General features: G+C 37.2%; 1 protein-coding gene across 2 annotated transcripts in view; it reads right to left on the bottom strand.

Annotated features, from left to right (window-relative positions):
- The window catches only part of LOC115888412 (adenylate cyclase type 10-like), a 98,080-nt gene that overhangs the window by 68,287 nt on the left and 16,533 nt on the right, over nucleotides 1–13,260 (bottom strand). For both annotated transcript variants that reach the window (XM_030908148.1, XM_030908149.1), the window contains exons 6-7: nucleotides 5,678–5,842; nucleotides 4,329–4,557 (exon numbers count right to left, since the gene is read on the bottom strand). In XM_030908148.1, the coding sequence (XP_030764008.1) occupies nucleotides 4,329–4,557; nucleotides 5,678–5,842 (394 nt within the window). The remainder of the gene's footprint in view (nucleotides 1–4,328; nucleotides 4,558–5,677; nucleotides 5,843–13,260) is intronic.

The raw sequence follows: 13,260 nt of genomic DNA, 5'->3' as shown, positions 1-13,260 counted from the left end.
CATTTATAATTTGTATCCACTTAATATTACTTGATTTATCCATCGTAAACTTTGCATAGATATAGAAATATAACGATGGACAACTCTTAATGTGTTAAATTATACCCTACGATCGAAAAAAAAACGGCGTCCGATTGGTTTGGAAATGACGATCGATGACATTCCCCATATAATTTTACATATCAAATGACAGCGATCTTCATTTCATAGCCATCGCTGACGCCGTTTTTTTTCGATCATACGGTATATGGTAAAAGCCATCGATCACCATTTCTAAGGTAACTTAACGCCGTATTTTTACATACAAAATGTGCAAAAAAATTCTATATGAATGAACTCACAATTTTCTATCCGCTTTGTACATAAATTAGGATCTCTTGACGCATGAAACTTAAACACATGTACACCTGATTTCCGAGAAATCTCACAATTGTAAAATTGACACTTATTACCAGACATTTTAATAATAATTATCACTAATCACACAGTTGTAATCAAAGACAGTCAAAGGTATACAGTATATTACCATCAAAGATTACCATATATTACCCGGCTTTTAAAATATCCATTAAAAACAAAAAGCAGTAACGACATATCTAAATCTTCTATCTTTGTCGCATATGGTTCGTTCCTGTATTATTCTGTGATAAGGGAAGGAATAGAGATTTTCTGTGATAAGTGGTAAAGCTAGGTTTTCATATGTACAAATTTGGCAAACTTTCCAGGAAATTCGGTCATATTTTTATTATAAAATTATTTATCATAAACAAATTTATTGTAAAAAAAAATTTTGAACGTATATTCAAATTTTAAATGTTTGATTAATAAATAACGTAAATCACTTTTAAATTAAATTTAAGAAAAAAAAATCAAAATTAATAAAACGTAAATCACTTATGAACAAATCATTATTTTAATTTCAAATTTATATTTCGAAGTTATATTACAAGTTATTTACTGTTGTCTTATACAGAGTATATCAAGACAAATGCGAAACTTTAAGGGGTGTATTCTTTGTTATTTGTCAACATTACTACGATTATGTGTTATCTGTGCTTTGACCTTTAGTATATTTAGTTGGTTAGCAGTTTGCTGGCCTAAAACCAAGAATGGATCCCAACTAAGTATAATATGGTTTTGATTTGAGGACAGTTCTTGTATTATTAATTTTTTTAAGAAAGGCTGAAAAATATATATTTTTTATTTACTTGTTAATATCTCTGAAACTATCGAAATATATTTATTCATATCTTAGGATTAAGTAAAGTGATCTAAAAGTCTAAAAGGAAGCCAACAATGCAATATATATAAGGTGATAAATTTAAAAAAAGATCATCCCGATCAACTCACACTTTTTTGAGCCGCCCTATAGAAATTAAAATATTTTCGAAAGTAATTACCCAAGTGCATCAAAATTACCAATAATTTTTCATGAAAGCATGTTGTCTAAAAACTGGATGAGTTTATATTCATATTTTGACAGAGGCGCAGATACGGGAGGGGTAATGGGCGTAATTACCCCTCCCACAAAGAAATTAATTAATAAGATAAAATTTGGTATAAAATAAAATTGTTTCAAAAAATTTAGTACTTTTTTGAATATTCACACTACCCCTCCCAGACTCAATTTCTAGATGCGCCACTGTATTTTGCCATAAGAGCCCGACTCCGAAGGAGGAGGGCTTCTTCCAAAATATGAATATAAACGAATGTGGTTTTTGTTTTTTATTGACAACATGCTTAAATGAAAAATTATCAGATTAATTTTGATGCACGAGTGTTATTCGGTAGAATATTTCCCCAATAAAAAACATGAAAATACAATTGAAAATACTGTTCGGAACCGTGTGAACCCGGTATAAACTGACTAATACGCTTGGCGCCGTTCAAGGACGAATGGAAAAATCTCGGCTATTCGAGAACCAGAGCTGTGGGTATATAAACAGACGGCTGGACCTGAAGAGTACAGCAATAAATAGACGAGTACAGTTGACGACCTAAATTCAAAATAAATTCTTTATAGATAAATAGTTATAAATCGTTTGTAAATAGTTGTTTTTAAAAGTCTTTTATCGTTATTGTTTTTGTTAATTAGTGCTAAATAAATTGTGTTTAAATAAATTGTGACTTTCTATCCACACGGAACCGAGGAAAAACGTAACAATACATAGATTTTTTTAAAAGCATTTATTTGAACATATTAAAAAAATCTATTTAAAAATGAAGCAATAAAATGAAACACAAATTATAATATTAGAAATTAAAAATTACATGAAGAATGGCAGTGAAAAACACAGTTATAAAAATTATTATGTTTAGATTCCGTTGCGGTACTTGAAGATGCAAACCTATAGTAGGTACAAAAACATTAGTATTATTATCAGAACTTGTAGCAGTTTCATTGTCTCTCATTTTTTCTACCAAATTTGCATGATGTTCGTCATCGAGTTGAAAGGTTTAATTGACTTCGGGTTTGCGTGCCCAGCTTTTTTGACTATTGTGTTCTCCTCAACCCCCTTCTTTGCTAGTGTCGACACAGCTGTTGTACGTAGCGAATGATTAGTAATTTTTGCTTTCTCCGTAGCCAAACCTAATTTTTTCGCTTCTATAGACACCCATTGAGCAATCGTGTTTTTCCCAACAGGAAGGTTCTTGAACCATTTACCCATTTTCCAGGAAGTATTTACAGTTTAAAATAATCTTGGAACATTATTAAAAATTGTCTTTTTTCCATAATTTTTTTAAATAGCCTTACTGGCATATATCCGGTTGACCTCTATTTATGACCAGCCATTTTGACGGAGCACAAGGTTTATTTCCTCCTTGAGTGGTTTTATCGAATATCGGGTTATATTCAATGCGACTGGTGGGTTGTCCTATATTATCAATATCATCTTTAAAATAGGAAACAAAACATGTTCCTCCCTCTCCTCCTCGCCATGCCAATTCGTAGGATAATACAAAAAATATTTTTTTTGCAAACCATCGGAACATTCTTCATTACAATTTCGTACCATCAATTTGAATTCTTCGTATTTGAGTGCCTTAGAGCTTTCTTTTCTTTTTAGAGGGTCCATCTGCAACTCCTTCCTTTTGGCACTTTTTGCCTCCCGGGATATTTTAAGTTCGGAGTCTGTAAAAGGATTAAATTTAACATTATATTCTTTTTGGTATTTTTCCATTAATAGCTTGGCTGTTACCCAAATGGTTTTTACCGTAAAATCCTTATAGTCTTGGTCGTTTTTCCTTTTCATATTAAATTCCCAATCGGTCAAAATATTGGCCAGTGCTTTGCCAGTGCCGAGATTGAGATGTTCGCATCCAACATGTAGTTTCAATCTTTCAGAAAGTCCATAAACTGTTTCCATACATACTGGTGATTAATTATAGTGTTTTTCGGCTTACTTTCGGCAACTTTTTCTTAAATTGCACTTAAAGAATCGTTTTCAAATCGAGACATTTTTAAAATACCTATTAAAAATAATTTCCGTCTAAGTGACAAATATAGATAAATGCAACAAGTTTAGATTGGAAAGCCCGTAAAAATTTTAGGTCGCGAAATTATTTTGGGTCGCGACCGTTATACTCGATCTGGCGCTGCTATAGCGGTCGCTAAGAACAACGGCAAATAAAAACAAAAATAATTTTCTCTTGTCAAAGTCAGAATCTTCAAAAATCATAATAATCTTTTAAAATCTAAACCGCTCTCATTAAAGAAATTCCGAAAAGTGTTTATAGCGTCTATTTTCAAAGTAATTATTGCTATCTTGTGAGTTTAATTCAAATTTTATTTACTCCAACCGGTGATAATTGGGAAAAAGTGGCATTAAAATCTTAAAAAGCTGTGCTGTGATGAACACACTATATTTTATTTATAAAATTAAACGAAAATAATAATAAATTTGAATAAACAATATTTGGCGATATAATTCCGGAAAAAGCCGAACCGCTCCGAAATTTTCAAAAGTTTTGGGTCGCGACCGTTGCAAGAATAGCGCCAAATAGTGTTTACATTGTCCTTATGGGCACTTTCCAATCTAAACTTGTTTCATTTATCTATGGTGGACAAATGTGTCGTTGTCATTTAGACATTCTGCGGGAAATTTTCGCCGGGTAATTTTCGATTTTAGCGAGCAATTTTCGCCGAAAAGTACCCGCTTCGTATGGGATTTTTTTGGAAATATTTCTGAAATACATCTTAGTACATTGCAAAATGCCTAGATGTTTTATTCTAGGAGCTACAGATGCCCGACGCACTATTGCCGAGACCTTGTATAAATCTGACTTAAAATCTACTAGATTTTAAAAGAAAAAATAATATTTCTTACCCGCTTACAGTAATGTAAACTTGATCGACAATATCGAGTAATTTTACTGGTTTTAGTTCAGCGCTGTTATTGAATTTACAGTTGATAAACAGTATAGTCACTTTTCGAATTTCGGTCAAATATTCTATAGGTTCGTCTGCAGATATTCCTTTTTCAACTGGAGCCAGAATGAATTTTTTTAAAGCGCCTAGCATTTTCATTCTAATACACATGTTTACTGATGGTCTTACTAAAAAATCATAAAATCATATATACACTCACCGGCAAAAAAAACCGGCCACTAAAAACTAGTCCCAATTTCAAAGTTGGATTTCTCGCGAACCACTCATTAGATTTTGATGATTTTTTTTAAATTGTAAATTAATTCCTTCTTAATGGATGCTACGTCAGAAATTTTTATTCCGAATTTATTTTGAGCATATACAGGGCACAACAATAAGACGAAGTTTTTTGCCCAAACTTTGTAACACCCTGTAGGGTACAGCTGCTGTAGTAGGTATTGCTAAATCAATCCACATTGTAGTCTCATCTTTTGTGAGCATTTTGATTTTAAAATCACGACATTATCTCTGTTTGTATTGGAGATACGCTGCTTTAAAACAAACGCCTCGAAAAAAGCTTAAAAATCAAATCAAACATCAGAACGTAGACGTAAACTAACTAAAACATGAAAATTAAAAAAACGGTAAAGGAAATTTTAAGGGACTAATATCTAGTGTCCACTCGCTTGGTGAAATTTCCCGTTTCCGCCATCCTCAATTAAAGCCACAATATGAGCAACATCCGTTACAGATAATGGCATTTTTTAATTTGACAACCGTTTTTCTCACATTGCAAATACTCATAAATCCCTTTTCGCCTATGTTGCCTTGATTATTTACACATAAAACTTTCTGCCTTTTCCGAGATGAATTCTGAATTTTTCCGAAACGTTCGTTTTAAAACAGCATATCTCCAATACAAAAAGAGATAATGTGGTGATTAAAAAAACGAAATGCTCATAAAAGATGAGGCTACAATGTGATTTAATTTAGTAACAGCTACTACCGCTGCTGCACTCTACAGGGTGTTACAAAGTTCGGGCAAAAAACTTCCTCTTATTGTTGTGCCCTGTATATGCTGAAAATAAATTTGGAATAAAAATTTCTGACGTAGCATCCATTAGGAAGGAATTAATTTACAATTAAAAAAAAAGATCATCAAAATCTAACGAGTGGTTCGAGAAATCCAACTTTGAAATTGGGACTAGTTTTTAGTGGCCGATTTTTTTTACCGGTGAGTTTAGATGCAAGGTAAAATTAAATAATGCGGAGGATTCAATTCTCAATCTAAATTTTCAAGTAACTTACGGGCATATTGATCACTGGTATTTATAACTTGAGATTCTTGAGAAGTTTTTGATGACCGCTTATGTTCTACAATTCCCATGTCCGACGTTTCATCTAAATCTTCTTCAGCAACACTCATGTCACTAATCAAATTGTCATGGGCAGTGACAACATTATAATTTTCTTCTAAAAATATTTTATATAAAATTTATATAGAGGCGGGCCTTCTGTATACAAAAAGACACCATTGCTTAGTCTTTGCAGATGATTTAGTTATCTTAGCTAGAGCTAGGAAAGAGCTGATATCGGTTAGGAATGTTCGGTCCTAAGATTTCAGTACCGGTATGCGGTACCACATAGTATCGGTCCTACAACCGGTATACCGGTTTTAACAATTAGATCGGTGGGACCGATACTGAACCGGTATATCGGCAGGACCGGAAGACCGGATATATATTAAAAAATGTAAATAGAAATCTCTCGCGCCAGTAACGTTAAGAAAATACAGTAACGTAATAAATACGGTATTTTGAAGGATTAATTAGATTTCTCGGAATATATCGTAAATCTATCCGTTACGGCCATAACGTAAAGGATCTAACTTAAAATTCTCAATGTTTATGTTCACATTTCCGGCATATTCTTGTCTGATTTCTTGTCCAACATGCTCTTTACTTATGAAAAATTAAAAAAGTACTGAAAACTGCTGATCTTGGAGATATAATAATGGAGCGGAAATAAGATTCTATTTTACATATTTTAAATAATAGCGTAGACGCTATTGAATATCGGCCTGTGTTTTACGGACATTTTAATTTATACAGGGTTGCTCACCACATACGACACGGAGTATTGTAGCTAAACGATTAGATTTTTACAAATTGTAAGTTTTGGGTTCGTTGAAGGACTGTTAGAGCTACAATTTAAAAATATTTTTACAAGATACAGAGTGTCCCAAATAGGTAAAAAATATTATAGTTGTATTTTTTTAAATAGATCACCCTGTATATTATTATATTTTTAGATTCTACGATTAAAATAAAGATAAATTTGATTAAGGTTTATCACACTTAAACCTTACCGTTTTTGAAGTATTTTCAATTTTATGAAATTGCAGTAAAAATTTTAAGGCTTCATTTCTCCAAGGGTATCGAAGTTTTTAATACTAAATAATTACTGAAGTTTATTTATTAATCACATATTGTGCTGCAATAATAAACAAAATACTACCTTATATAGGTGTCTAAAAAATTATATTAAATAATTACTAGCTTTAAGCGGCAATAACTTGTTTAATTTAAATGGAACACCCTGTAATATTTAACGAGAATCAGATGCATAATTGAATTGTCTATCAAATTGTATTATACCATTTTTTACCTGTCTCTTCAAGTTTTCGTAGAAGTAGCATTTTCTTATAATTTAGACGTCATTTACTCTACCCATGGAATATTGATATTTAAGATTATTTTTAAAAATGTAACACATTTTCAAAGAATACCAGATACTAATATTGTTGATATAATTCGCTTATTTCATTAAAAAAATAAGAAAAACTGTTTAAATATTTGTTAAATAGCACCAATTAATATGATCCCAGTATTTAAACTACATTAATTGACTGTTTACGTTGATTAATAATTTTTCCAAATACTAAAAAACTGAATTTGGTACATATGTATATTAGACAGTGTGGTAAAAAGTAACACATTATAAATTTTATTTCATCTTTTGACGAATGCTTATTTATATCAACTCAAGAGACATTCATTTTCATAATTTATTATTGTATTGTTGCGGACCGGTGTGGACTCGACCTAACCGAACTATATAGCCCGCCCTAGGATGACCTTAGCATCGCATTAAAAAATAGACACCGTAATGATTCATTCGAAGACTCGAGAAGAATCGAGTCCCACTGGAATGGAGTAATACATACGAGAACATTCGAAACCTTCTCTATGCACCTAACGATCTATGGACTATTCTAGTAAACTTTAACTGTAGGTATAAAAGCCGGCGGCTGTGGCCTAGAGAGGGCAGTTATATAAATAGACGAGTACAGTTGACGCGCTAAAATTCAAAAATAAATTCTTAGTTATAAGTTGTTTGTAAATAGTTCTTTAAGTCTTTTATCGTTAATGTTTTTGTTAATTAGTGTTAAATAAATAGTGTTTAAATAAATTGTGACTTTCTATCCACACGGAACCGACGAAAAACGTAACAATTGGTGTCAAGTGTGGCGTGTGTGATAGACAAGAAAAATAAAAAGCCTGACCATGGCTCTGAAAAAATTGTTGAAAGACTTGAAAGTGTCCGAACTAAAATGCATATTGGAAGAGAGAGAGTGCGAGACAGATGGAAAGTAAAGCATTTTGCAAGCTAGACTGAGAGACGTTTTGGTGGAGGAAGGTGAGGATCCTGACACATTTTGCTTTGAGTTGGAAGGTGACCTTGACTCGTGCCTACACAAATTAGACGACAACTTGAACAATTTGAATAGTAAAATGATTAACTTGGAAAAGAGTTTGAATGATAAAATGACAGAGAATTCTCAAAAATTAGACGACAACTTGAACAATTTGAATAGTAAAATAATTGACTTGGAAGTTAATTTAGAAGAGAAAATCAGTGATAAAATTATGGAAAATTCCCAGGATTTAATCAATACATTAGAAGATAAGATCATCGAAAATTCTAAAGATATACAGGCCAGCTTTAATAATAAAATAATAATTTTGGAAGAAAGTTTTAACAATAAAATAACAGAGATTGAGGAAGATGTAAATAGAAAAATCGAAATTTTGAAAGAACAAATAGCAAAGGCAAATTCACCAAAATGTCAAGAAACATCGGAGGGACGGAAACTAGTCGAAAATAGGTATGCCTCAAAATCAGTTATGAAACCTCCACAGTTTGGCGGACAAACCGCTTGGGCCAATTATTTTTGCCAATTTGAAGCCGCTGCGAGAGCGAACGACTGGACAATCGCTGAAAAAGCTACCGCTTTGACTATCGCACTGCGAGGAGATGCGACTGATATTCTGCAGACACTGTCACCATCGGAATAGGGAGATTATCAGCAATTGGTACGACATTTAGAAATGAGGTACGGCCAAGCTCATTTGGAACATATCTATCATTCCCAGCTAAAAAATCGCATTCAAAAGGCAAATGAGTCTCTGCAGGAGTTTGAAGCCGAAGTAGCCCGTCTCGTTCGCCTTGCGTACCCTGCTACGCCCGAGAATGTTATGGTGCGGTTGGCAGTACAGGCATTCTCCGACGGCTTACGTGACAACGAGACAAGACAAGCGCTTCTCATAGCCCACCCAACGCACTTGGTGGATGCTTTAGCACGTGCCCTAGAATTCGAGGCCGCGAAACAAAGTTCTCGGTCTTTAGGAAGAGTACGGGCCATCGACGAATGTTCCGACGAATCTGTGGAAGGGGTTGTTCGGAAAGTAATGGACCAGTACATGGGCAAGAAGGGACCGATTCGTTCCTCAACCGATTGGAACTGCGGACAGGTAGGACACGTGCGAAGCCGTTGTAAGGAGAAGAACGAAGAACCGGCTTCATCGAGGTCGGAAAACTACTAAGGGTCGAAATGAAGGGGCACACGTCGACCTGTACCCAACATGCCCCAACGAAAACTGCTCAAGTCGCCTCGCTACAACACAAATTCAACAGCATTTTTGTGGATGGTTTTGTTGATGGAGAGTTCCGACCATGCTGTTGGATACAGGTGCGACGAGAACTATCATCAGACCGGACATTCTTAAAACATCGAAGAAGGTTAAACAACACAATGGCGACTACGTACTGCTACGGGGGCTCCGCTGCTGCCCATGGAGAAGTAAACCTTAATTTTGTTATTGGGAGCACCAGTTTTGAACATCCAGTATTAGTAGCAGGTATCGAAGATGAACTTATTCTCGGAATGGACATTATGACCACTAAAGGTTTTGAACTAAACTTCAAACAGGGAATTTTGAAAATAAATGAAGAAGAAGTGGTTCTACATCGAAAATGTGAGGAGAGACGCTTCGCGTGGTGGTAGCAGAAGATGTTTCGATCCCTGAGCGTTGTGAGATATTTTTGGATGGTTGCCTGGAAGGTAAAATGAATAATGGGAGTATTATTCTGTTGGAGCCAAGGAACCATGACAGCGAAATAGGACGAGGGATCGCTGTTGGAAAAGCCCTGCTGCGAGCGAAGAAAACTGTACCGGTGAAAGTCTTCTTCTTTCTTCTTTCTCAGCCTGGTTCCATCCAATGTTGGATATAGGCCTCTTCTAGGTTTTTCCATGCTTCGCGATCTCTGACGTCATCGATCCATCTCTTTTTTGGTCGGCCCACACTTCTTGTTGTTCCCCTAGGTCTCCATAGGATTACTTTTTGGGGCCATCGGTCTGGATCCTGTCTTGCCACATGTCCTATCCATTGCCACTTTAGACTTGCCACTCTTTTAACGACATCTATTAATTTTGTTTTTTGACGTATGTGGGTATTCCGTATTTTTTCCCTAATGGTGACTCCCAACATGATTCTTTCCATGGCTCTTTGTGCTACTCGTAGTTGTTGTTTGTGCTACTCTACCGGTGAGAGTAATGAACACGAATTATTATTCAGTATCCTTGAAGAAGGGAACCCTTTTAGGGTACTGTTGTGTCGGTCTCCTCAGTCATTCGAAGCGTGGAAGCCTCCAAAGTTTCGACTTCAAAAATTCCGGATAAAATGGTGAAGGAGTTAGTAAACGTTAAAGGATTATCTTCCAAAAATAGTAGAAAATTGAGAAACCTGATAATCAAGTATCAAGATGTGTTTGATAAAGGAGAAGCAGGACAGAGTGGTCGTACCAATTTAGTACAACATAAAATTGATACCGGAGATGCACGACCAATCAAACAAAATCCGAGAAGACTTCCGCTCGCCAAACGTGAAGAAGCTGATAAAATCCTTCGAGAAATGAAAGAAGAGAGTGTCATCGAACCATCTAACAGCCCGTGGACATCGCCGGTAGTACTAGTAAAGAAGAAAGACGGTTGGTGGTACCGGTTCTGTGTTGATTATCGGCAGCTCAATAATGTTACCAAGAAGGATAGTTATCCCCTGCCGAGGATAGACGATACTCTAAACACGCTGGCGGGGTCAACGATATTCTCTACGTTAGATCTGAAGAGTGGATATTGGCAAGTCGACATGGCGCCGAAAGACAGAGAGAAGACGGCGTTCTCGGTGGGCTCCGGACTGTGGCAATTTACCGTCATGCCTTTTGGATTGTGCAACGCGCCAGCTACCTTTGAGAGACTAATGGAGTCTGTGTTAAAGGGACTATCCTGGACTACCTGTTTAGTGTACCTGGATAACATCATAGTGGTTGGGATATCCTTTGACGATCATCTGAAGAATTTGGAAGAAGTTTTCAAGCGACTAGGAAGCTCTGGTTTGAAACTTAGCCCCAAGAAATGTCATCTCTGTCAAGAAAAGGTACACTACTTGGACCATGTAGTCTCCTCCCAAGGAGTTGCGGTAGATCCACAGAAGACCAAGACAGTGGAAGAGTGCCCGATACCTAAAGATAAACATGAACTACGAAGCTTTTTGGGACTATGCACATACTATCGCCGCTATGTACAGGGTTTCGCCACCATCGCCAAACCATTGACCAGACTTACCGAAGACGAGAGGCGTTTCTCTTGGGACTCAGATTCTGACGAGGCATTCCGAAAATGGAAGAAGGCCCTGACTAGTGCGCCCATACTTAGCTACCCTCTTGGCAACGGAAACTTTATATTGGATACCGACGCTAGCAATGTTGCGTTAGGCGCTGTTCTGTCTCAGATCCAGGATGGTCAAGAAAAAGTAATTGGTTATTTTAGTAAGACCTTGTCGAAACCGGAAAGGAACTACTGTGTAACCAGACGAGAATTACTAGCAGTAGTTAAAGCAGTGGAACACTTCTACAAGTATCTCTATGGAAGAAAGTTCTTGTTAAGAGCAGACCATGCTGCTTTGAAATGGCTGTTGCAGTTTAAGAATCCTGAAGGGCAGGTAGCTAGATGGATTGAACGATTACAAGAATTTGATTTCGACACAGAGCATGGAGCTGGGGCGATCCATCAAAATGCTGACGCACTTTCCAGAAGACCTTGCGATAAGGACTGTAAGCATTGTTCCCGAGCAGAAGAGAAAGAAGCGAAACTCCTAAGAACAACTGCGGTTAAAGATACTTGGCAACCCAAAGATCTTGCAAACGACCAAATCAGTGACCTAGAATTAGGCTTAGCGATTAACTGGAAAAACGCGGACCAAAGACCAACGTGGGAGGAAGTTTGCAGATATTCGCCGAACGTGAAGTCGTACTGGGCCCAGTGGAATTCCTTGGTAATAGATGACGGGTTACTCCGCCGTGTGATCGAGAGACCGGAGGGACAAGAAGAGAGAAGGCAGATCGTCATTCCAAAGAAGAGGGTCCCAGAAGTCTTGGAGGAAGTTCACAATGGAACCAGCGGTGGACATCTGGTGTTACCAAGACACTTGGCAAGCTGCGTGAACGGTTCTACTGGGTGAACTGCAAAGAAGATGTGAGGGCCTGGTGTAAGAAATGTGACATTTGCGCAGCCATTAATGGGCCACAAAAGCGTGGTAAAGCCCCTATGCGCCAGTACAATGTTGGTAGTCCCTTCGAACGAATAGCGATCGACGTGGCTGGTCCTTTCCCGGAGACGAACGATGGCAACAAATACATTGTGGTAGTAATGGATTACTTCAGCAAATGGGTCGAGGCCTACGCGTTGCCAAATCAAGAAGCGTCCACGATTGCTGATGCCCTTGTTAAAGAATGGATCTGCAGGTTTGGTGTTCCCATGGAGCTTCATTCAGATCAGGGAAGAAACTTTGAGTCCAATCTGTTCCAAGGCGTCTGTGAAGTCCTGAACATCCGCAAGACCAGGACGACTGCTCTACATCCACAATCCGATGGGATGGTTGAACGCATGAACAGAACTATCAACCGTTATCTGGCCAAAGTAGTCTCTGACCACCAAAGAGACTGGGACAAATTTCTTCACCTGTTCCTGTTGGCCTACCGTTCATCCGTCCAAGAATCTACAGGGCAAACTCCAGCCAGCATCGTTATGGGACGGGAAGTGCGCCTACCCTGTGATCTGAAATTTGGTTGCCGACCGGGAGAAGAAGTCGCCGGAGAAGATTATGTCCACACACTACGTCAAAGGATGGACGACATTCATCAGAGAGTCCGCCTAAATATTCAAAGTGCTAGTGACCGAATGAAGGAACACTACGACATTCAAGCTGAGCATGGAGGATACCAACCAGGGAAGTTGGTGTGGCTATATAACCCGCAGAGACGTCGTGGGTTATCTCCGAAGCTACAATCCTCGTGGGAAGGGCCATACGAAGTCATGGATAGAATTAATGACGTCGTATACCGTATCAGAAAATTGCCAAAAGGAAAACCGAGGGTAGTCCATTTCAACCGTTTGAGCCCCTACCAAGGCGAAATAGAAGATCGTGCTGGGACCGTGAGAACCTGCAGCTTTGATCCCCCTGATTCGGAGATGTCCTTTGACGATTTCATGG

Source organism: Sitophilus oryzae, unplaced genomic scaffold (assembly GCF_002938485.1).
Source record: "Sitophilus oryzae breed Bouriz unplaced genomic scaffold, Soryzae_2.0 scaffold_738_pilon_pilon, whole genome shotgun sequence".
In the NCBI taxonomy this organism is placed as follows: Eukaryota; Metazoa; Arthropoda; class Insecta; order Coleoptera; family Curculionidae; genus Sitophilus; species Sitophilus oryzae.
This window is presented reverse-complemented; position numbering and strand designations above follow the sequence as displayed.